Source organism: Balaenoptera acutorostrata, chromosome 19, assembly GCF_949987535.1.
Source record: "Balaenoptera acutorostrata chromosome 19, mBalAcu1.1, whole genome shotgun sequence".
Taxonomy (NCBI): Eukaryota; Metazoa; Chordata; class Mammalia; order Artiodactyla; family Balaenopteridae; genus Balaenoptera; species Balaenoptera acutorostrata.
This window is the reverse complement of record NC_080082.1, coordinates 13,575,947-13,598,013: the sequence shown is the minus strand read 5'-3', so window position 1 is coordinate 13,598,013 and position 22,067 is coordinate 13,575,947. Positions and strand designations below refer to the sequence as shown.

The 22,067-nt window shown below is 42.2% G+C and overlaps 1 protein-coding gene across 1 annotated transcript; it reads right to left on the bottom strand.

Moving 5' to 3' along the window:
• Nucleotides 1-2,066: 2,066 nt before the first annotated feature.
• Nucleotides 2,067-20,889, bottom strand: DDX19B (DEAD-box helicase 19B). Its single transcript, XM_007198256.2, has 12 exons — nucleotides 20,710-20,889; nucleotides 12,984-13,032; nucleotides 12,039-12,092; nucleotides 10,860-10,995; nucleotides 10,488-10,580; nucleotides 7,903-8,005; nucleotides 7,220-7,334; nucleotides 4,787-4,964; nucleotides 4,177-4,414; nucleotides 3,466-3,628; nucleotides 2,810-3,001; nucleotides 2,067-2,375 (listed from the first exon to the last, which is right to left on the bottom strand). The coding sequence occupies exons 1-12, from the start codon at nucleotides 20,764-20,766 to the stop codon at nucleotides 2,314-2,316; spliced, it is 1,440 nt and encodes a 479-aa protein (XP_007198318.1). The 5' UTR covers nucleotides 20,767-20,889; the 3' UTR covers nucleotides 2,067-2,313.
• Between the last annotated feature and the right edge of the window lie 1,178 nt (nucleotides 20,890-22,067).

Here is a 22,067-nt window from a genome sequence, read left to right as displayed (position 1 = left end):
CTGGGCCCAAATCTCCTTTTCTCAAGCGAGTTCCTCTGTTGTAGGGCACAGTTTATCATTCCATACATAGGAACTTACTAAAATCAGCAGAAGAAACTCTGGGGACTGAGGCTCAAGGGCTCCACACATTTTTACATCACTGATGTCTCAAAATGGCACAAGGTCACAGAAGCAGCTATGGACCATTACGCCCTAGAGGCTAAGCTCTGGCAGGAATGAACATGGACTGCAGTGACACTGGGGGCCCTTCCAGAGCCATCCATACAGTGAGTCTTTCTTACCTTTTAAAAAGACACATACTCCTTTGGGAGTTTCTTCCCAGGAAAATACATTTAAACTCAAAACACTGCATAAACTTCATAAACTCCATAAAACCCATCCAGTGAGTTCTTAGGGGTCTAGCCCCAGATAAGGAACTGTTAATCTGGATTTCTACCAGATACCCATTTATTCCTACTATTGAAGAGTGAAGCACATCGCTTCCCATTTTCCTGCTCAGATTTAGGGCTACTCAGTAGGTAGGTTACACATGTTGTGAGAAGGTGGGATGTGCTCAGCCTGCAGCCTCAGGAGTCCACACTCCTTTAATTATTGCCTTTGTTTTAAGTTATTTCAGGGTTGGTCCACAGGACTTTGCGGGGGTTGGGGGGGCATAAAATTTCTTCCCTTCTTATAAGACTCCCAAGGTGGGTCAGAGTGGGCCAGAAATACAAACAAGACTCAACACAGTCAAGTGCCCACAGGGGAATGTGGCAGGACTGACAGTCTGCGGTTCTCTCTGCAGCATCTGTAACGTCAGATTAGGGAAACCACCTGGGAGGCTGACATTGGCCCCTTCCCTTCCCAGGAGACAAATCTGGCCCTAAAACACAGAAATGCCTACAAGGAAGGTCTGGGATTGGAATAGTTCTCATCACAGAAAATCCCTCTTTCAGGCCTGGTCCTAGATAAAGTGGCCCTTCCGTATCGAAGTCAAAGAGCTGAAGAGGACTCTCAGCTGGGGTTTCATATGCGCTTGTAACTCAGCTTCATCTCATCTTTGCTCTGTCACTCTGTGGGTACCAACAGCTTTGGCCAGGTATGAGGAAATGTCCATTACTATTATTTGCTCTGACTGCTCTGCACAAAGATGCCAAGTAAGGATGGAGCAAAGGCCTTGGCAGTGACTCTTGCCTTGGACAGATGAATGGCTGTAGTCCACCTTGTCTCTTAGTTGCACCTGTTTGTATTCCAAGCACTGTGAACGCAGATATTCAGAATCCCTTTATAATTAAGATGCCTAAATTCTGAAATCATTCCCCAGCACTGATAAAAAACTTGCCTTCTGTGATCTGGAGGCAAAGCAAGGATTTCTGACTACTGCTGATCGCTTCTGGAGCCCTGAGACTGGCCATTAGCAACTTGAAACCACAATTTTCACTGAGGATCCAAACCTCAGAGCACCTTTTATTTGCTTAGGGCTACTAAACGGTCAAGGTGATGTTAGGGATGTAAAAAAGATGCTGCAAGTGCCCACAAGATCAGGTTTTGTGGCAAGCCAGGACCACCACTAATTCTCCACGATGACTTCTCCACAGGACTTGCTCAAGCACAAGCACAGTTACCAGATGTGCATTCTACACAGATTGCACCCACTGAGAAGAACAAGTCATGGTCTGCAACACAGATTTGTATACACCAAAGATCCCAGGTTGGCATTTTGGTCCATGCTTAGCAAATCTTCCTGCTCTGGCCATCAGGACAGCGGGGACTGACAACACTCAGATGAGCTGTCCCAACCCAAATCCAGAGCAGCAGCTCGCAGGTCTCCTCTGCTGCTTCATGCCACACTCCGAACATGATGACTGGCTTACACACCTAACCTACTCCGTCTCTCTCTCTCTCTGTGTTCCCTCTTCACCTCTACTCTGTCACTTTCACAAGGGCTGGAGGCTGGCCTGAACAATTCTAAGCAGAGAACAGGCTGCCACAGGGGCTGCCACAAAGGCTCCTGAGCAAGTGATCAGCCACAACATATAGATTAGCGTAATGATGTGGGAAAACGCTGGCCAAAAAAATAGACGGAATTTCCAAAAGGTAAATTTCTGTGTATTCATGCCTAATCTTCAAAAGTTGTGTAAACAATTTTTTTCTACCTTCCCCCATCACTTGTACAATTTTTGTCAAGTCCAAACATAATTTAAAATGAGGTAGGTAGTTTCTCTCTCCTCGTGCCTTCATCTTTGTGTTGACTGTTGAGGCCTGTGCCGTGAAAGCACTAGTGTCCCGTGCAGGGGGAGCACCAAGGGCGGCACCAGTGACTGCAGGAGCTTCTCAGTTGGCTATTTTCTCAATCTCGTCCAAGTCATCTGTGTCCAGTCTTTCTATTTTCTTATCTGGGGGAAAGAAAAGAGAATTCAAAGAGAGACCAACATGGCGTTACAGAGACACACACTCAGGGAAGGGACAGCACAGCAGGGAGGGAGGAAACACAGGTCTCTGCCGCCTAGGAACGTGCTGTGCCTCTGGCCACAGAGATCCTTCACTGAACCCCAAAGGCTTCCAGTGACTGAGCAAGGGACATGGACAGCAACAGCCAGAGCCCCAGGCCCCTCAGCCTGGCCAGGGGGGACTGTCATTCAAGTCCCTGAGCCCCGCCCTCTCCAGATGTGCTCTTTGAGAACTTCCACATTGTAGGGAAGGAGGGGAATGGGACAGGGACACAGGCCTCTCTCAGGGCCACAGGAAAACCTACCCTTCACCCTCCCCTCGCCCCCGGACTCGGCCCTGTAAGGTAAGGGCCCGGCAGGGGACACTCCCAGGGACTCACTGAAATGCTCCTGGATCCTGTTCAGGATGTTCATGCTGTGCTTGCTGTCCACCATGTTCACGGCCAGGCCCCTCTTGCCAAAGCGGCCGGTGCGCCCGATCCGGTGCAGGTAGGTCTCGTTGTCCGGGTTCCCACCCTTGTCCACGGGAAGGTCAAAGTTGATGACGACAGACACCTGTTCCACATCGATACCTGCATGAAGGAGAGTTTGGACAGGAGTAAGGATAGGAGACAGAAATCCCTGTCGTCCACAGTCAGGCCTACACACACCAACCTCAGGTGGAAGGAACAGTCTGGGATGGGCCAGCTCTGGGATTCAGACAAAGGGGCAGGTAGCAGAACCCAGAGGGAGAAAACAGAACTGTGGCAGGTGCTGACCAAATTATGAAACCAGCCTTCAGGCTCCAGAGAGCCTCTGCTGGATACCAGTATCTGGAGAAGCAGCTAAAGCCTCACTGGGGGCCCCAAGAAGAGCAGGCGCCGTTCTGAGCCACCAAGTCAGGACTCCTGGCTTCTGTGAAAGTTCTCCTCTGCCGAGGGAATCCAAACAGGCTCTCCTAGAAAACAGGATCTCCCGCAAACCACCGGAGTGTCCCGCAGACGAGGGTCTCTCTCGCTACCCCGAGCCTGCAGACCAGGACACAATCTCTGCTCACCACGGGCACACACGTTGGTGGTGACCAGAACCTTCTCTTTGCCCTCTCGGAAGCGCTCAATCACTGCAGCCCTCTGCTCCACCACCATTTCACCACTCAGCAGAGCCACCTGGTGGCCTTCTTTCGACAGCTCTGCTGCCAGCCAACTAGCTGTTTTGCGCGTCTGGAGAATTGAAAAGAATTGTTTTAAGTGAAGATACCTGTAAAAAAAAAAAGAAGACACCTGCAGAAAAGTGGCTTGTTGCCATTAATATATATGAAGGCTCTACTGAGTTCAGTCAGCAGGTTAGGCTTAAAGTTTCTGAATATTTTTTAGCCATGTGATTTTTTTGGATAAATTCCTTCAATTATCTTAGTGTTTATCTATAAAGACTGGTTTGAGCCAAAGGTCTTCATTCCTAAATACTCTATATTATTAAAACTTTAAAATTATTTTCCTGGATATTTTTTGGAGTTTTTTTTCCCAAGTTATCTCTAAGAAGTGGGACCACAGAAGGTTTAGATCTTCAGTCTTCCCCTTACAACTTATTACAACCTGCGAGAATATGTCCTGGGGCAGATGGAGGTGATTCATTTCCTTTCCAGCCACAGGGAGGGAACCTGGTCCCCCAGCACTAGGTGGAGCTGGCTGAGAGGGAGGGCGCAGGGCCACACCCTCCCGTGGAGCTCCGCCCCCGCACGCCTCCTCCTGCTGCTGCTGCTGCTACTCACGTGGCAGAAGATCATGGCTTGAGCAATGGTGATGGCCCCGTAGATGTTACACAAGGCCTGGAACTTCTCATCTCTGCTACTGCACAGGACGTAATACTGCTTGATGGTGTCCAATGTCTCCTCCTCGCGCTTCAGTTTGATGATGTTTGGGTCTGGGACCACCTTCTGGGCAAATTTCCAGACAGAGTCTTCGAAGGTGGCAGAGAAAAGCAGCATCTGGCAGTTCCTGGGAAGCATCCTGCAAGGGAAGGCCCAGGTGTTCGACATGACCCCGACCGAGTGTTTCACTGGAAGGAACAGAAGCACAGCCTCCCCAGGCTTGGATGACCTGCATCCCCAGGAAGGTGGCAAAGTAGGGAGGTGCACCGCAGCGAGGAGGGAGGAGCAGACGTGGGGCAGGGACAGGTGGTGGTAGAGTCCCTAAGTCTCCTTCCTCAACCCAGGCTGGGGGTATGGTCAGTGCTGACATGGAAATGGCCCACCAAACAAATGCCTCTGAAAGCTGCAGAGTAAAGAACCTGGCAGGGGCAAGAAGAGGAGGGTGAAGTAAAAGGAGATGATGCTGCAGATCAGGAGGCCGAGAAGTTCCTCCTCGCTCAAGAGTTCCTACCTCTGGATGCGGACGCTCTGATCTTGGTGGCCCTGAGTAGCTATCATCACGTCAGCCTCATCCAGAACAAACACCTTGATCTTCTTGGGGTCAATGAACTTGAGCTTGGAGCACCAGTCCAGAACGGTCCCAGGGGTGCCAATGACAATGTGCTCACTGATCTTCTGACCTCTTTCCACTGTGGAGACAAGATGTGTTCCATGGGTATTTCCATGGCAAAGCCAGCTCTACTCTCTGAGCAATTCTAAAGCTATGATGTATTTTAAAGCAATTGTTTTGATGTTTGCATTAATATTTTAAGGAAAGGTTAGGATAGCACTACAGTATTTAATAGACATTCACACAAAAAACAGTAATGCTGAAAAGATTTGGTAAGAGTATAAACAATGAGATGAAAATGGTATTCTTTTACATTCTCTATAATCATCAGTCCTCTTTCAAGGATTTCTTATCTTTATTTCTTCTCTATCAACATCATTCTCCCTTGCCTGGGTTTGCATTTCCTCACAAGTAGACTTTTTCAAAGTTCTCACTCCAGTATACTCTGCCTCTCAGTTCTCCCAGCATCTATGTCAAATAAGTCAGTTGCCTTTAGGTGTCCCTTTCCCAGGTCAGTAAATAAGATTCATTATGGAAGGTTTTGTCTTTTCCAAGAAACAAACCGCCTCTCTTGGAGTTGCCGCCCCAGACTAGGCCTGGCACAGCATGGCACATTCGTGGCCCTGTGCGGCCTGAAATTGAGAATTTGGCTCCTTTTGGGTTAGATGGTACTTACTGATTCAATTTTTAGTCCTCTAATTACAGTATAACCTTAACCAAATACATACAAGCTCCCATAGAAGTCACAGCCAAGGGACTTCCCTGGTGGTGCAGTGGTTAAGACTCCACGCGCCCAATGCAGGGGACCCAGGTTCAATCCCTGGTCGGGGAACTATATCCCACATGCATGCCGCAACTAAGAGTTCACATGCCACAACTAAGGAGCCCATGTGCCGCAACTAAGGAGCCTGTGAGCCGTAACTAAGACCCTGTGCAACCAAATAAATTAAAAAAAAAAGTCACAGAGACAATTTTGCCTTAACATTAATGTTGAGTCAATTTAAAGCTAACAAATGCTCCTTTTTACTTCAGTTAACAAACCAATTACTGCCCTCCACAAACAAATACTCAGAATCCTCTGCCATTCTAACTCAAATACAAATTGCAATATTTTAGATGTCTTAAGACATCTAATCTAGACTTAGATTTTCCACTAAGTTTTATTGTCGTATTTACTTTTCTCTTCAGAAGTGACATAAGAGGACTCGCCTGGTGGCGCAGTGGTTAAGAGTCCTCCTGCAAATGCAGGGGACATGGGTTTGAGCCCTGGTCTGGGAAGATCCCACATGCCACGGAGCAACTAAGCCCATGCGCCACACTACCGAGCCTGCACTCTAGAGCCCACGAGCCACAACTACTGAAGCCCCCGTGCCTACAGCCTGTGCTCCGCAACAATAGAAGCCACTGCAATGAGAAGCCCGCGCACTGCAAGGAAGAGTAGCCGCCGCTCGCCGCAACTAGAGAAAGCCTGTGCGCAGCAATGAAGACCCAATACAGCCAAAAACAAATAAATAAATAAACAAACAAATTTAAAAAAAAAAAAAGAACTGACTTAAGTTGCCATTAGGATACGTACACCGAGTGGACTTCTGCCAGTCATCAAGTCAAAGGTTTGTGTTAAAGATCCACGGGACTCAACCAAGATTCCAACGAATTTATAATTACTTAAATATTGTTAGTTTGTTGTAAAACAAGCAAAAGTAGAAAGAATGGATAAAGAAAAAAGAATAATAAAAATATCTCCCAGGGTTAATTGCCATGAACATTCTAGAACACTTTTGCTCTTCTAATGACATTTAAAAAAAAAATCAGTCTATTTTATAAGTAATTGGTCTACTCAAAAAGTCAAATGTAACGTAGTGGAGGGGATGGGAGGCGACTATTCTAGACTGGAAGAAAGAGATATAACAACCAAATGCAATGCATATACACTGACTCGGTCTTGGTTCAACAAAAAAGACATAAAGAAACACTTCTGGGACAATTAGGGGGAAATGAAATGGACTAGATGTTAGTTATTAAAAATGTGTAATTTTCTTGGTTGTGATAAGGGTATTGTGGATATGCTGCAGAATGTTCTTACTATGAAATGCACACTAAAGTACTTAGGAATAAAGAGCACAGTGTCTACAATTTACTTTCAAATGATTCACCAAAAAAAAAAAAAAATATGCACACATATACAGATAAAGCAAATATGGCAAAATGTTAACTTTTCGAATCTAGGTGGAAGGAACATGTGTTCATTGTATTATTTCAACTGCGTACGTTTTGAAATTTTTCAAAATAAAAAGTAATTAGCTTAATTAACAAGGATCACATAGGCATACTCACATTTATTGCCACGAACAGCATAAGCTAGCTTCAGTTCAGGGTAAAATTTGCCCATCTGCTCAATCACTTTTCCCGTTTGAAGAGCGAGCTCGTAAGTTGGGGAGAGGCACAGACACTGGTAGGGAAAGAATGCAGAGAGAGAATTCAAGACACTCACTATTATGCAACAGGGAATTGCCATTAGAACTTAATGATTCCTCCAGCTGAGGCTGAAGCAAAGAATATATAAAGTGCACACCATTTGACTCTAAGCTGCAGAGTCATAAGCTGTAATTCTCAGGGGTCAGAACTCTGGCTGGGTAAAGACACTTGAGAACAGCTATTGGCCACTGGAGTACCAAAAGCCCCATGTGAGCAGGGATCTGAAATTCCAATTGGAGATAAGCTTCCTTTTCTCTTACTCAGAAGGTTCTCAGAAGTTCCTAATGGATGACAGTTGTAGATTAAGGAGGTTTTTCTTGCAACTAAAGAAGCCAAGCCTATCAGCAGTATCCCAGGACTGGCAAATCATCGAAAGAGGAACAGGATTTTTGTTGTTACTGGAAGATCAACCATGTTGTTTGTGCTCAACTTAAGGGGTTCTAGTTTATGTGAAAAGTAATACATAGCTCGGCTTTTAATCCATCAAATGGCATTTCCCTTCCAGCTATGAGTTAGAAAACCCAAATTCACCAAGCCCTTACCTGGGGGTATCTGTTTGCAGGTTCTACTTGGCTGAGCATGGCCAACACAAAGGCAGCTGTTTTACCAGTACCAGACTGAGACTGGGCTATTAAGTTCTGTGGGCTGCACAAGAAAACACACTGTTTAGGAGTTTAAATCTCATGCATTCTTTCAGTGAATAAAAATGAAGCATAAAGCTTAATTAAAGAATGAATATTCCAACTTAATTTACAGAAGGAGTCCTTGGATTCTGTAGTAAAGTTACATATGATAGCTTCACAAATAGAAGATTTTATGGTGGGATTTGAAGTACTCCTTCCTTATCTTTTATCTATTCTTGACATAGCAGTGAGTGATTCTTTTAAAATGCGAGTCAGCTCATGTCACTTTTCTGCTCAAAAACCTTCCAGTCACTCCTGATTTCATTCACAGCAAAAGTTAAAGTTCTCCTAATGCCCTACAAGGTCGCACCTAATGTGGCTCCCCAATAGCTCTCTGTTCTACCACCTCACCACTGCCCTCCCCCTTCCTCACTCCCGTCCACCACAACGCCCGGCGCTGCTCTGGAAACATGCCAGCCATGCTCTTGTCTGAGGGCTTCTGCACCGGCTATACAGTGCCTGGTACCACTGTCCCCAGATGATAACATGCCAACTCTCTCCTCTCCTTCAAGTCTTTGCTCAGATATCACCTATTTAATGAGATTCTACCCTAACTACTTGATTTAAAATTGCAACCTACTTTGAAGTGCCTTAAAAAACAAGATGTGGGGGCTTCCCTGGTGGCGCAGTGGTTGAGAATCCGCCTGCCAATGCAGGGGACACGGGTTCGAGCCCTGGTCTGGGAGGATCCCACATGCCGCGGAGCAACTAGGCCCGTGAGCCACAACTACTGAGCCTGCGCGTCTGGAGCCTGTGCTCCGCAACAAGAGAGGCCGCGATAGTGAGAGGCCCGCGCACCGCGATGAAGAGTGGCCCCCGCTTGCCGCAACTGGAGAAAGCCCTTGCACAGAAGCGAAGACCCAACACAGCCAAAAATAAATAAATAAATTAATAAAAAAAAAACAAAAAAAAACAAGATGTACTGATAGATGGATACACGATAGAGCATAGTAAATAGTCACAGTAAAATGTCAGTGAAAGAATCTAGGAGGTGGGTATATAGGTGTTCACTATAAAATCCTTTCAACTTTTCCATAATAAAACGTTGAGAGTAAAACTGCAGTCAGGTCCTTGGTATTCCCAATCCCCCCTATCATGCTCTATTTTTCTCCTTAGCACTTACCAACTTTTTAAAAAAGAACTTTATTGAGATATAATTCATATACCATACAATTCATCCATTTAAAGTATACAAGTCAATGCTTTTTGGTATATTACATTAATGATTTTTTTAAATTGTGGTAAAATAGATAACATAAAATTTGCCATTTTTAAGTGTACAATTCAGTGGCATTAATTATATTTACAATCTTTCACCTTTTAACAGACTATATATTTGATTTATTTTTAATAAAAATATATCATCTATACTCCAAACTAGAATGTTAGCTCCTTGTGAGCAAGAATTTTGGTCTGCTTTGTTCACTAATGTATCCAAGTACCTAGAATAGTATCTGTTACAAACCAAGCCCTCAATAAATATGTTAATGAAGAAAAAGTACTAGAAAATTCTCTCAGATCTCTTCTAACATTGACAATCTAACACTGAGCATCTATGAAAGCATCAAGATCCATAAACACAAGTGGCAAATGTGAAACAATCTAATAAACATTCAATTTATTCATTTTTAAGTATGCTCAAAAGACATTATCCATCTTGAAAAATACCATTATTATGACACAGAACAAAAAAAAAACTTTGAGAAAATACAGACCTAAAGTATCTATTTTCAGACAAATAGGGAAAGGGGGATTTAGGATTATATGCAGTACAAATTTAGATAATCATATGTGATGTAGGGATCAGTTTATATAAAAAGTTCCTCATGCTCTAGAACCTTGTTCCTCAAAATGTGGTCTGACACCAGCAGCACCAGCAACACCAGGAAGCTTGTTAGAAATGGTGAACCTCAGGCCCCACCTCAGACTTCCTGAAATCAGAATCTGCATTTTAATAAATTCCTATGAGATTCAAACGCCTACGAAAGAGTAAGAAGCACTGCACCAGAAAATGACCTTAGCAATTGTACTATTCTGGTCTCCTAGAACCCTGTTTGGTTTTTGTCTTCTACATTTGAGACATATATTTTACTTATCCATATAATGAAATCATGGTGTATATAAATGATATAAATGTATTTACCAACATAGAAATATTATTATGTAATTATCGTATCAAAAAAAACTTAAACATTTTGTATGGTTCCTTTAAGAAAAAAGTATACATACGCAAGTTTACATAGAAAAACATGTATTAGTCTCTACTCCAAATATTAATAGTGTAGGGGAGAGGGAGATTACAAATTATTTCTTTTTTCTTATTTTTCACTGTTTTATAACTTCTAAAATGAGCATGTATTACTAGTATAGTTTTTTAAAATAATAAAAGTTAAAAAAAAACATGGGAGGTTAAAAATGGGATAGAGTTGCATCAGGACACGTACGGCTCAGCAAGCATTAAAGGCAATGCGTTCTCTTGTATCTTCGATGGACGGTTGAAGCCCATGGCGTAGACTCCCTGGAGAAGCTGTGGTTTCCTAGAAAAACAGTTAAAGATGAAAGTCACAGTCTCTTTGGTTGAAGAAAGAAGCCAAATATCTAGCTAACAGTACTAGAATTGTGAACTGGACACAATGTATGAGTGCAGCTAAAGCTTTTACAAATTACCTAGAAATTTTACTTACTAGCTCAAAGCAGCTAAATTCTTTTATTAAACTTGTGTTAACTAAAAATGTTCTGTAGTGATGAAAAAACACTTGTAACAGGCCTAGGATTTCTATCTAAACACAAAGGGGAGACAGAAAGTAAATACTCACAGCCGAAGCTCCTCGAAGGACTTCACCGAGTAGAGTGGGGAGTTTGGATCCCGCTGCAGGACTTCCACTTGGTTGGTGTTATCGACAAGGTTGCTTCTGATCAGCTTGTTGAGTAAGGACTGGGCGGCTCTGTCCTCTGTCAGGAAAAAAAGAGCGTGAAGATTTTAAAAAGTCCATGAAATCCAGCGTGATCTCATCTGAATTCAGCTGCCATTGGTATTTTAAGCAATAACATGCATTTGTATTGGGACTCCTGATTCAAGGTATAGCTTAGTTTTGATTTATAAATGCAATTAAAATAGTTTTATTAAAGTGAAAAATTATAACTCGTATCATCTGTGGGGGCCTCATATTCTTCTCCAGAACTCTATTCCTAACAACTATCCTTTCTTGAGGTTACTGATTCCTCCTATCCAAACCCAAATATTTACTCCCCAATTTACACTCAATATAAATTTAAAATCATGAGCTTAAGGGACTTCCCTGGTGGCGCAGTGGTTAAGAATCCGCCTGCCAATGCAGGGGACACAGGTTCGATCCCTCGTCAGGGAAGATCCCACATGCCGCGGAGCAACTAAGCCCGTGCGCCACAACTAGTGAGCCCACATGCCACAACTACTGAAGCTTGCGTGTCTAAAGCCCATGCTCCGCAACAAGAGAAGCCACCGCAATGAGAAGCCCGCGCACCACAATGAAGAGTAGCCCCCACTCCTGCAACTAGAGAAAGCCTGCGCACAGCAACGAAGACCCAATGCAGCCAAAAATAAATAATAAAATCATGAGCTTAAAAACCACATCACAACAATGGAAAAAAAACAAATTAACAAAGTCTGTATCTTAATGTTGGATAAGCTGTTCATTAAATGTGTCACAATATCAACAAATATAATTTTATTAGAAAATGGTGATGCAAGTTAAAATTTCTTTTATAAAGACCAATACAAGATAATCATTCAGGGAATATTTCCTGCTGCTACTGAAGTTTATCAGTTGTTCAAAGTAAAATTTCTCTAAAATGTAAAGAATTAGAATCCCTTTACCAATGACTATGTTGAACTTTTATTAGCACTGTGACTCCCATTAAAGTCCAGCCAAGTAGAGTGTAAAAATGAAACTTCATAACATTCCATTCTCTTAGACTGTAGAACTTCATGTATACATAACTCTAGGCTAGGTTACCTTTCTCTTCTTCATCTGCCTTCTCTGCATTAGCATTGGTCTTGACCACAGCACCTTTATCAGACACAAAGCGACCGTCATTCAAAATCACATCCCATACCCAACAGCTGAGACAATTCAAATTCTATGAGACACTAGAAATGTAAAGGCCTGGGGAGCAAAAAAATAAATGAGGAAACCAAGCCACAGATAAAAACATTTTATTGTTCCTATATAAACAAAGGTATGAAAGCTGTCGCTTATATTTCAGTTCTTTCCAAGTCCTCTCACTTTACCTCAAAAACTAATATTAATCCCTCACAGCATCAATATTTCTCTCATGTTACAGAAAGATGGTTACAGCAATGACCAAAACCACCTTGATACTCAACAGAGGAATATCTATATCTATGCAAATCATATTTCGTCAATATACAAACACCATAGTGCCATTAAGACTCTTTGTATATAAATTGTTGATTAATAGAAACATATATTCAATGTTGTAGTTCTGTAAAAACATACAGAAAAATAATTCAGAGTGAGGTAAGTGTTACAATTTCTCCCCTATAATATTAAATACATCAACAAAAATTCAATGGACATATTAGGTTTTTGGTAGATACGATTTCAGAATAATTACAATAGGTTAACCCTCAGGTTGTTCATACGTTGTCTATCTCATTTCAAATTGAGGAATATTTTAAAAAACAAATAATCATTGGCAGTATATTTTCATGGTTAGTAATACACTTTATAATTTATAAGCCCATTAGGCATCCTCATGCTTATATGAAGCAGAATACCAAATCATCCCGTTTGTTGATTCCCAAATCAAATGACTGCCAATATCTGCCAGCCCCCTGTCTGGTACACATATAATTTATTTTCCAGACAGTTGTTATGTTAAAACATTAATACTAAAGGAAATTATTTTTGTTTTCAAACTAGCATTTAGTTACTCACCATTGGCATCTGGTTTGATTTTCTCTTCCTTAAGATGCAAGTTGCTCAACTAAATGGAGAACATGGCGGGGAAAGTGTCAGGAAAATCACAAGATTTTGCATCAATAGTGCCTCCTCCCCCAGTGAAGCTGGGAAGAAATGAACCACTCTCATGACCTATTCGTGAGGACATATTCATTAGGTTGTTCTGCTGGGCTCCTTTTGTTTACTAAATGTTAGAGTGAGAATAAACAAAATATCCCACAAAACCAGTTGAAAAAAATTGGTTACACAACAGCTCAAAATTGACACTTCCTAATTACATTCCTTAGAAAGAATTATAATTTGTGAGTTTGCTTAATGCCCGGATTACACAGATTCTCTCAATCTCTCAACAGAATGCCATTTGAGTTGTTACTCTCATTTTTCAAACAAGAGGAAATTTAGAGAGATACTGGAGAATGCAGTCATTCTTCAGAGAGCACTGAGGCGGGAAGACTGCGATGAAAAGCATCTGTGGGTGGGAACCAGTCACGCTGCAGGCTATGTTGGAGCGACAGGGCCACAGCACGCCAGTATGCATCCTCCCGTTCGGGTTGCCTTGTGCTAGATGTCTGGTATCTTAAATGGGGAACAGCCTAGAGCATCATGGCACACTATGTAATCAAAATACCCAGCGGGATGAAGTGGGAATAGAAAGGAAGGGATAAAGGAAAGACATTTCAAAGAAAGATTTATTAGGACTTTGATCAAACACTGTAAGTTAGGGATATCCTGGAAGGACTTATCTCCCCTATTAGTATGAAAATCTGTCAATTATACCGCAATAAAGCCAAAAAAAAAAAAAAAAAAAAAAGAAAGAAAGAAAAGAACAGAACTTAAAGACGGGATATTTTTATTTTTAGTTGACCTTTGGATCTAGCCAAAGCAGGTGCTCTAATCATAAAATATTAAGTGGGGCTTAAGACATCATGTAGAGAAGGGAAAAAGAATGAAAATCGCCACAATCAAACGGCTATTGCTTAAAGCACCACTTGCACAGGTTTTCTATGTCTTGAGGTTCATTTCTGCTTTTCCTCTAAGTCCAAGAAGGGGGAAAGTGGAGGGAGGAATGAAAAAACTGTTTTAATGGGTGGTTAGCTGGGAATGGAGGAACCTCACTTCTATTGATGGAAACTGAAAAGGGAGTTTCTGGTGTCTGTCTACTTCGCTGTTGGGGTGGGTGGAGGAGGAAGCGGGGGGCGGGGGAACACACTGGAGAGATTGGCAAGACAGGGAATTGGAAAAAAAAAAAAAAGGAAATCACTATGAAGCAGTAAAAATCCTTCATTAATTCTGAAGGACAGAGAGCACACTAACAGATAATGAATGAGGCAACCTGCACCGTGTATGATATATAATAGGCGTTCAATATATTCTAGTCTTCACTAAAGCACTCCTCTTCCACAACCTACCAATGAACATGGTTTAAGCCTAATATTCAAGGCTGTTAAAAACAGAGGCAGACAGACTGACTTACTGGCAATATTTACAAGAGCAGGGTTAATAGTACTCACTCCTAGGGTGATAACTGCTACCTAAAATAAATGACAGGGTTGAGGTATAAGTGAGTTAGAAATATCCTTTACTGTAATAATCCGTGATAAAAGGACAACCTATTCTTTTGTTGGTATATTGTTAAAAATGAAGCTAACAGAGTAAATAAACAGTTAAAATTAAAATGCAATGTACAGAAAAAGTTGATAGCAACAATGTAAATGAAACCAAGAAATGTTGTTTTGATTACAATGTATCAGAATTCTGGAGAGGTTCCAGAAGATTCTGAAAACTTACTCAGCTCTCACTTGGCTGTAAGGATCTCAAAGCCTAAAGAGCAAAAGCACCAGGACAGTGAAGTTCACATCACCTACTGCAGTGTCAGTGAACTGAACGCTGAAACTTACGTTGAAAGTCCAGTTAGTTCCGATTCCTTCCTTTGCTCCGCTTACTTGGACCAAAAAGGAGAAACCAATTTCTCTTGCAACTTCATTCAAAACTATTTTGCAATCCAAAAAATTAACCAAAAGGCAAAAAAGCCAAAACACCCACCTTATAATATCTACATTTTTTCAATGCCTTTAGTTAATACTTTAGCTTTTAAGATGTGTTAAAATAATTGGAATCTATACAGTTACACACTGCATTTTATTCAAAAGCTACTTGAGAAAGGATTCTTGAGACAGAAGAAGGAAGATTTAATGGTTATTCAGTTATACTGAATAAGGAATGCCTTAGGCACAATGGTGAAGTAGGAGACTTAAGAGTCTTACTCATCAGAGTTTCCTACTCCCTTTGCCCTTCTCTAAATTGAAATTTCCTAAGGAACAAGGGGAACAAAGAGGAACCACAGGGGAATGAGGAAATAAACATAAATAGGATCTAATATTTTCTTTTCTAAAATGAATAAGAAATGGAGCTTGATGAATATTTAAAACACAGTAACCTTGCACTGCACATGTCAGAGTCACCTACATCACACAATTCCTGTGGAGATCCTCAGTGGGAGTTCCACAAGGCAGAAGGAAAGAGCTGTCTTTACTCATTTGTTCAGTTTTAGAATATTGGGATCTATTATAATTTACCTGTGCATGATTAAGTAAATTCACAAAACTTATCCAGGTTCAACTAATCTGTACAATATGGATAAGTAATTCAAAAGATTCCTGCAAAGAAAATGAATTATAGATAACAATAACTATAATAATAACAATCACTTATATAGCACTTATTTCAGGCATGTCCATAAATCAGTGAGGTAGGTACTATGATTACCCCATTTATCAGATATGGAAATTGAGGAACAGAGAAGTTAAGCAATTTGCCCAAGGTTATAAGTGATGGGCCCAGAATACAAATCCAAGTCTGTCTGGCTACAAAGTCTTAGGTCTTAACTTCTACACAATAGTGCTTCTCATAGATGATACTAATCTCAAAAAAATAATAATAAACTTAAAGATGATACAATGATGCAGTCACTTTGGAAAAGAGTATGGCAGTTCCTCAAAAGTTAAACACAGAGTTACTATATAATCCAGCGATACCACTTTTAGACAGATACCCAAGAGAACTGAAAATGTCCACACAAAAACTTGTACGACTTCCCTAAGTGGCACAGTGGTTAAGAATCCACCTGCCGAATCCGCCTGCCAATGCAGGGGACACGGGTTCGAGCCCTGGTCTGGGAAGATCCCACATGCCGCAGAGCAACTAAGCCCGTGCGCCTCAGCTACTGAGCCTGCGCTCTAGAGCCCGCGAGCCACAACTACTGAAGCCCGCGCGCCTAGAGCCCGTGCTCCGCAGCAAGAGAGGCCACCGCAATGAGAAGCCCGCGCACCCCAACGAAGAGTAGCCCCCGCTCGCCACAACTAGAGAAAGCCCGCATGCAGCAACGAAGACCCAGTGCAGCCAAAAATAAAAACATACATAAATAAATAAAATTAAAAAAAAAAAAAAAAAAGAATCCACCTGCCAACGCAGGGGACATGGGTTCGAGCCCTGGTCCGGGAAGATCCCACATGCTGTGGAGCAACTAAGCCCACACGCCACAACTACTGAGCCTGCGCTCTAAAGCCCGTGAGCCACAACTACTGAGCCCATGCGCCACAGCTACTGAAGCCCACATGCCTGGAGTCCGTGCTCCGCAACAAGAGAAGCCTGCGCACCGCAATGAAGAGTAGCCAGCACTGGCCACAACTAGAGGAAGCCCGCGTGCAGCAACGAAGACCCAACGCAGCCAAAAATAAATAAATTAATTAATTAAAAAAAAAAACAAACTTGTACATGATCAAGTACGTATGAATAATCACAGCAACATTATTCATAATAGTCAAAAAGTAGAAACAATTCAAATGCCCATCAATGGACATCAGTGAATAGATAAATAAAATGTGGTATCTATACAATGGATATATCATTTGGCAATAAAAGTGAATGAAGTACTGATACATGTCACCACATGGATGAACAATGAAAACATGCTAAGTGAAAGAAGCCAGCCACAAAAGAGCATATATTGTATGATTCCATTTATAGGGAATGTCCTGAATAGGCATATCTAAGGGGACAGAAAATAGATTAGTGGTTACAAGGGGCTAGGCTGGGAGGTTGAGGAGAAATAGGAGTGACTGCTGATGGGTACAGGTTTCTTTCTGAGGTGATGAAAATGTTTTAAAATTGACTGTGGTGGGCTTCCCTGGTGGCGCAGTGGTTGAGAATCTGCCTGCCAGTGCAGAGGACACGGGTTCGAGCCCTGGTCCGGGAGGATCCCACATACCGCGGAGCAGCTAGGCCCGTGAGCCACAAGTACTGAGCCTGCGCGTCTGGAGCCTGTGCTCCGCAACAAGAGAGGCCGCGATAGTGAGAGGCCTGCGCACTGCGATGAAGAGTGGCCCCCACTTGCCACAACTAGAGAAAGCCCTCGCACAGAAACAAAGACCCAACATAGTCATAAATATAAATAAATAAATAAATAAAATTGACTGTGGTGATGTTGATGTAATCTTCCTATTACATAAAAAAATTAACTCAAAATGGATCACAGACATAAATGTGACATTTAAAGCCATAAATCTTCTAGATGAAAATACAGGTGAAAAGCTTTGAGGCCTTGGGTAAGGTATATTTCTTAGAACACAAAAAGAACTAATCATGAAAAAATTGACAAATTAGAATTAGCCAAAATTGAAAATGTCTCCTCTTCAAAAAAGTACTGTTAAGAAAATTAAAAGGCAAGTTCCAGTCAGGGAGAATATTTATGCAAACGACATATTTGATAAAGGACTTGTATCCAGAATACATAAAGAATTCTCCCAACTCAATAATAAGAAAACAATCAAATTTTTTAAGTGGGCAAAAGATTTGAAAAGCCACTTCAAATAAGTTATACAGGTGGCAAATAAGCACATGAAAAGACTCTCAGCATCATTAGGCATTAGGGAAATGTAAATTAAAACCTCAGTGACATACCACTATACACCTATTAGAATGGAGGGAAAAAACTGGCCATGCTGTGCTGGTGAGGATGTGGAGCAACTAGAGCTCTTATACATTGCTGGTGGTATTACAAAATGGTACAGCCACTTTGGAAAACAGTTTGGTTTGTAACTTATAAAGTTAAACATACACTTAACATATAACCCAGCAAATCTCATATTAGGTATTTACCCAAGAAAAACGCAAACATAAGTCCATACAAAAATCTGTATCCTAATGTATATAATAGCTTTATTGATAAATGCCAAAAACTAGAAAATACACAAATGTTCATCAACAGAAGACTAAGCAAACTGTGGTACACCCATGCATGGAAGACTACCCAGCAATAAAAAAGAACAAACTACTGATCCATGCAACAACATGGTTGAATCCCAAACGCATTATGTTAAGTGAAAGCCAGATTTTTCAAAAGGCTACATATTATATAATTCCATTTATACCACATTTTGGAAAAGGTGGAACTAAAATGACACAAAGCAAATCAGCAGATGCCAGAGATGGGTGGAAAGAAGGAAGTGAATGCAAAAAGTTTGAGGGAACTTTTTGGAGTCGTAGAAACGTTCTATATATTGATTGTGATGGTAGCTATACAACTGTACGCCTCTGTCAAAATTCACAGAACTGTAGCACTAACAAGGGCGAATTTTACTTTATATAAACTATATCACAATAAACTTGACTTAAAAAAATTAAAAGGCAGTCCAAGAGATCCAACATTCAACTGATAAGAGTCTGGAAAGAGGGGCTTCCCTGGTGGTGCAGTGGTTGAGAATCTGCCTGCTAATGCAGGGGACACGGGTTCGAGCCCTGGTCTGGGAAGACCCCACATGCCGCGGAGCAACTAGGCCCGTGAGCCACAACTACTGAGCCTGCGCGTCTGGAGCCTGTGCTCCGCAACAAGAGAGGCCGCGATAATGAGAGGCCCGCGCACCGCGATGAAGAGTGGCCCCCGCTTGCCACAACTAGAGAAAGCCTTCGCACAGAAACGAAGACCCAACACAGCCATAAATAAATAAATAAAAATTAAAAAAAAAAAAAAAAAAAGAGTCTGGAAAGAGGAAATGAAGAAAAACCAAGGGGAAGAAATCAACAATGAAATTTTTCAAGAAAATTTCCCATAACACAAGGACAAGAGTTTTCCAGATTGAAGTTCCCACCCAGTGCCTAGTAAAATGAATGAAAATAGACCCATATCAAGACACATCATCATGAATTTTCTGAATACTGGAGACAAATAGAAGATTCTTCAAGCTTAGAAAGGGAAAAAGAGGTCACATCAGGAATCAGAATGGTCTCAGACATCTCAACAACAAATACAGAAATCTAGAAGGCAATAGAACAATGTCTTTAAAATTTGGCAGGAAAATAATTTCCAACTAACAATTCTACACCCAGCAATACTATTGTTCAAATGATAGGGCAAAATAAGCTAATTTCGGAAAGGCAGTATCTTAACAATTTTACTTCCCGTACACCTTCAGAAAGCTGATAAATGGCTCCACCAAATCGAGAAAGATGAAGAGAGGGGATACAGAAAGGAAGGGATCCAATACAAGAGAAGAAGGGGAAGTCCCCAGAATGAGGGCAAAGGGAAATTTGCCCTGTTCCCCTCCAGCCCCCAAAATGAATTGGGGCAACTAGTACAGTTTGAAGCAGGCTAAAAGACCTGGGAGAAATGGAATTGACAGAACACCTGATGCGTGGGAACATCCTGAGATAAACTTAGACAATTAGCAAAGAGCCTGGGGTTGAATTGGTGATAAACACAAAGAAAAAAAAAAGGCAGTTAAAAATTCCAAGGGAAAAGTTGTATAGGAAATAAAGGTATTCCTGAGTTACTAATAATATAAGCACAGAATACTGATCTAACTAAAATCACAATATAATGGAAAGGTGGGGAATGGGAAGCTGTGCTTTTGTGGTGGGGAAAGGAGGATGTAGGAAAGTGTCAAAATCAATAAACACCTAAAACGGAAAATTGAAGAAGTAGCAAAGCAAGCATGTTATTCAGGGAACAAGGAGGTCAGTATCGTAAATCAATGTCAAGAGAAATAACAATTTTCTTTGGGGAGGAAGAAACTGGCGGGAACCACTTTCTAAAACTATTTGACTCTATCTATGTGCATATGAAACATTTTTATCAGTTATAAAAAATAAGACTAAGTCCTTGTTCTCGAGAAATTAACAGAAATAAGTACCAACAAAGCGGGTTCAAAGCACTATCATAACTCGAGTGTTTAGGCGGGAAAAATGAATTCTACATAGTAACGTTTAACCCATATCTTGCTTACTTTGTGTCAGGCCCAGAACAAAGTTAAACGGATCAGGAGAGGATTTACTGACTGCCAAGCCTACAGAGTCAATCATTCATCATCACTGAGCAAGCTGAGGAAGCACAGAAATATGAATGAATAAGCCATGGTTCCTGAGCCCAGGCAGCTCAGAATCGGGAGGTGGAAAATGACACCTACATAGGTGATTATTACAATTCAAGGTCCTGACTCCAGGAAGACAGGCGGGCGCCTGCGCTTACGTAACCTGCGCACCTGCGCTTACGTAACCTGTCGGGGGCTGGCGGGTGGGTAAAGAAAGCCAGCTCAGGGTCCAGGCTCCATCCATCCCGGCCCAGACCAGCCTAGGGAGTGTCTTTTCCCAGGCATCTGATCACGGCCAAAACGGCCCCCTGACCCTTTTACGGCTGAAGCCAACTCACCGACTCGGCTGCCGCTTCCTGCTCGTCCACCGCCAGCGCCCACGAGTCGGTGGCCATGGTCGCGGGCACGGCTGGGACGCAGGTGCCGGCAAACTAGCCGGCTGGCGCGGCGCGATCAGCGATCAGGGTAGACTCCCGCCCCAAAGAGCGGGGAATTCTTTCGCTCAGGCGCTGGGGACCGGAAGCGGCGCGCCGCAGTGACGTCAGAGTCTGCCGCCGGACCGGCTGCCCCTCACCTGCTTTGGTGTGGAGTTTTGTCGCCTTCAGGCCCCCACTCCTTCATTGCTCTCGGTTTTTTATCCAACGTCCAGAACCGCAGACTAAGGTAGTATCTTAAAGTGCCTAAGCTCCTGTCAACCGGCTCTCCAACCAAAGGGCAAAACCACATTTTGCTCTCTATTGCCACCGTGCTGGGAGAGATGCCACATTCTCTCCCAGCACGGTGGCATAGAAGATGCTCATACAGATTGAATATATCAATACACAAAACCATTACGGATAGTGAGCAAGATGAATTTGAAACAGATTTTTTCCTTCGCTTTTCAGGTTGGTAATTTTAAATGTCCAGGTGTTGGCTAGGGTGTTGGGAATCAGCCCTCTCAAACACCGTTTGGTTAAAAATTTGTCCCACAGACTATGTGGCAACACCACTAACAGGAATTTAACCTTGAAGAATACTCAGAGAGGGTGCTAGGGAAATGTGTTCCAGGTATAAAATCAGAGACAAAAAGCAAGCAGGTTTGTGGAACCAAACACAGTTTCTGGAATGATGACAAGAACCAGGGAGGAAGTTGATAGGAGGTCCATTAAAAGGGCCGTGCAGAGCAGCTTATGAGCAAATGAGTTCACTCGAGGGATCGCCCCACTCTGGTGTGACTTTTAGAGTTAGCCTTGCCTGGCTAGAATCCCAGCTCTCTCATGTAAGGGTTCTGTGACTGGGAGAATTTAAAAAAAATAAATAAATATATATATGTGTGTGTGTGTGTGTGTGTGTGTGTGTGTATGTGGCTTTTGGAAGAGGTAAAATAAGGTTTAAGTGTGACACTTCCCCTTAACTGGGATCAAACAAGCTTCTCTCTCCTTGTTACTTCACTAGAAAGAAGCTGGGCACTTTCCTGCAACCTGAGTGAGAAATGAATCCCCCCTTCTTTCACTTTGCCAGTAATCCACTACAACAAATTAATTTCAAGTAACAGTGGGGTCTATGGGGAATTTTACTTGTAGACTATAAGTAAAAATATTTGGGAAAGAGTAAAGCAGTTCCTGCAATCCTCTTCTTGCCATGATTCTTTTTCTCCCGCACTCCTTACAGGGTTAATTTGGGGGAGATTTTTTTGGACCCTACAGGTGAGGATGTG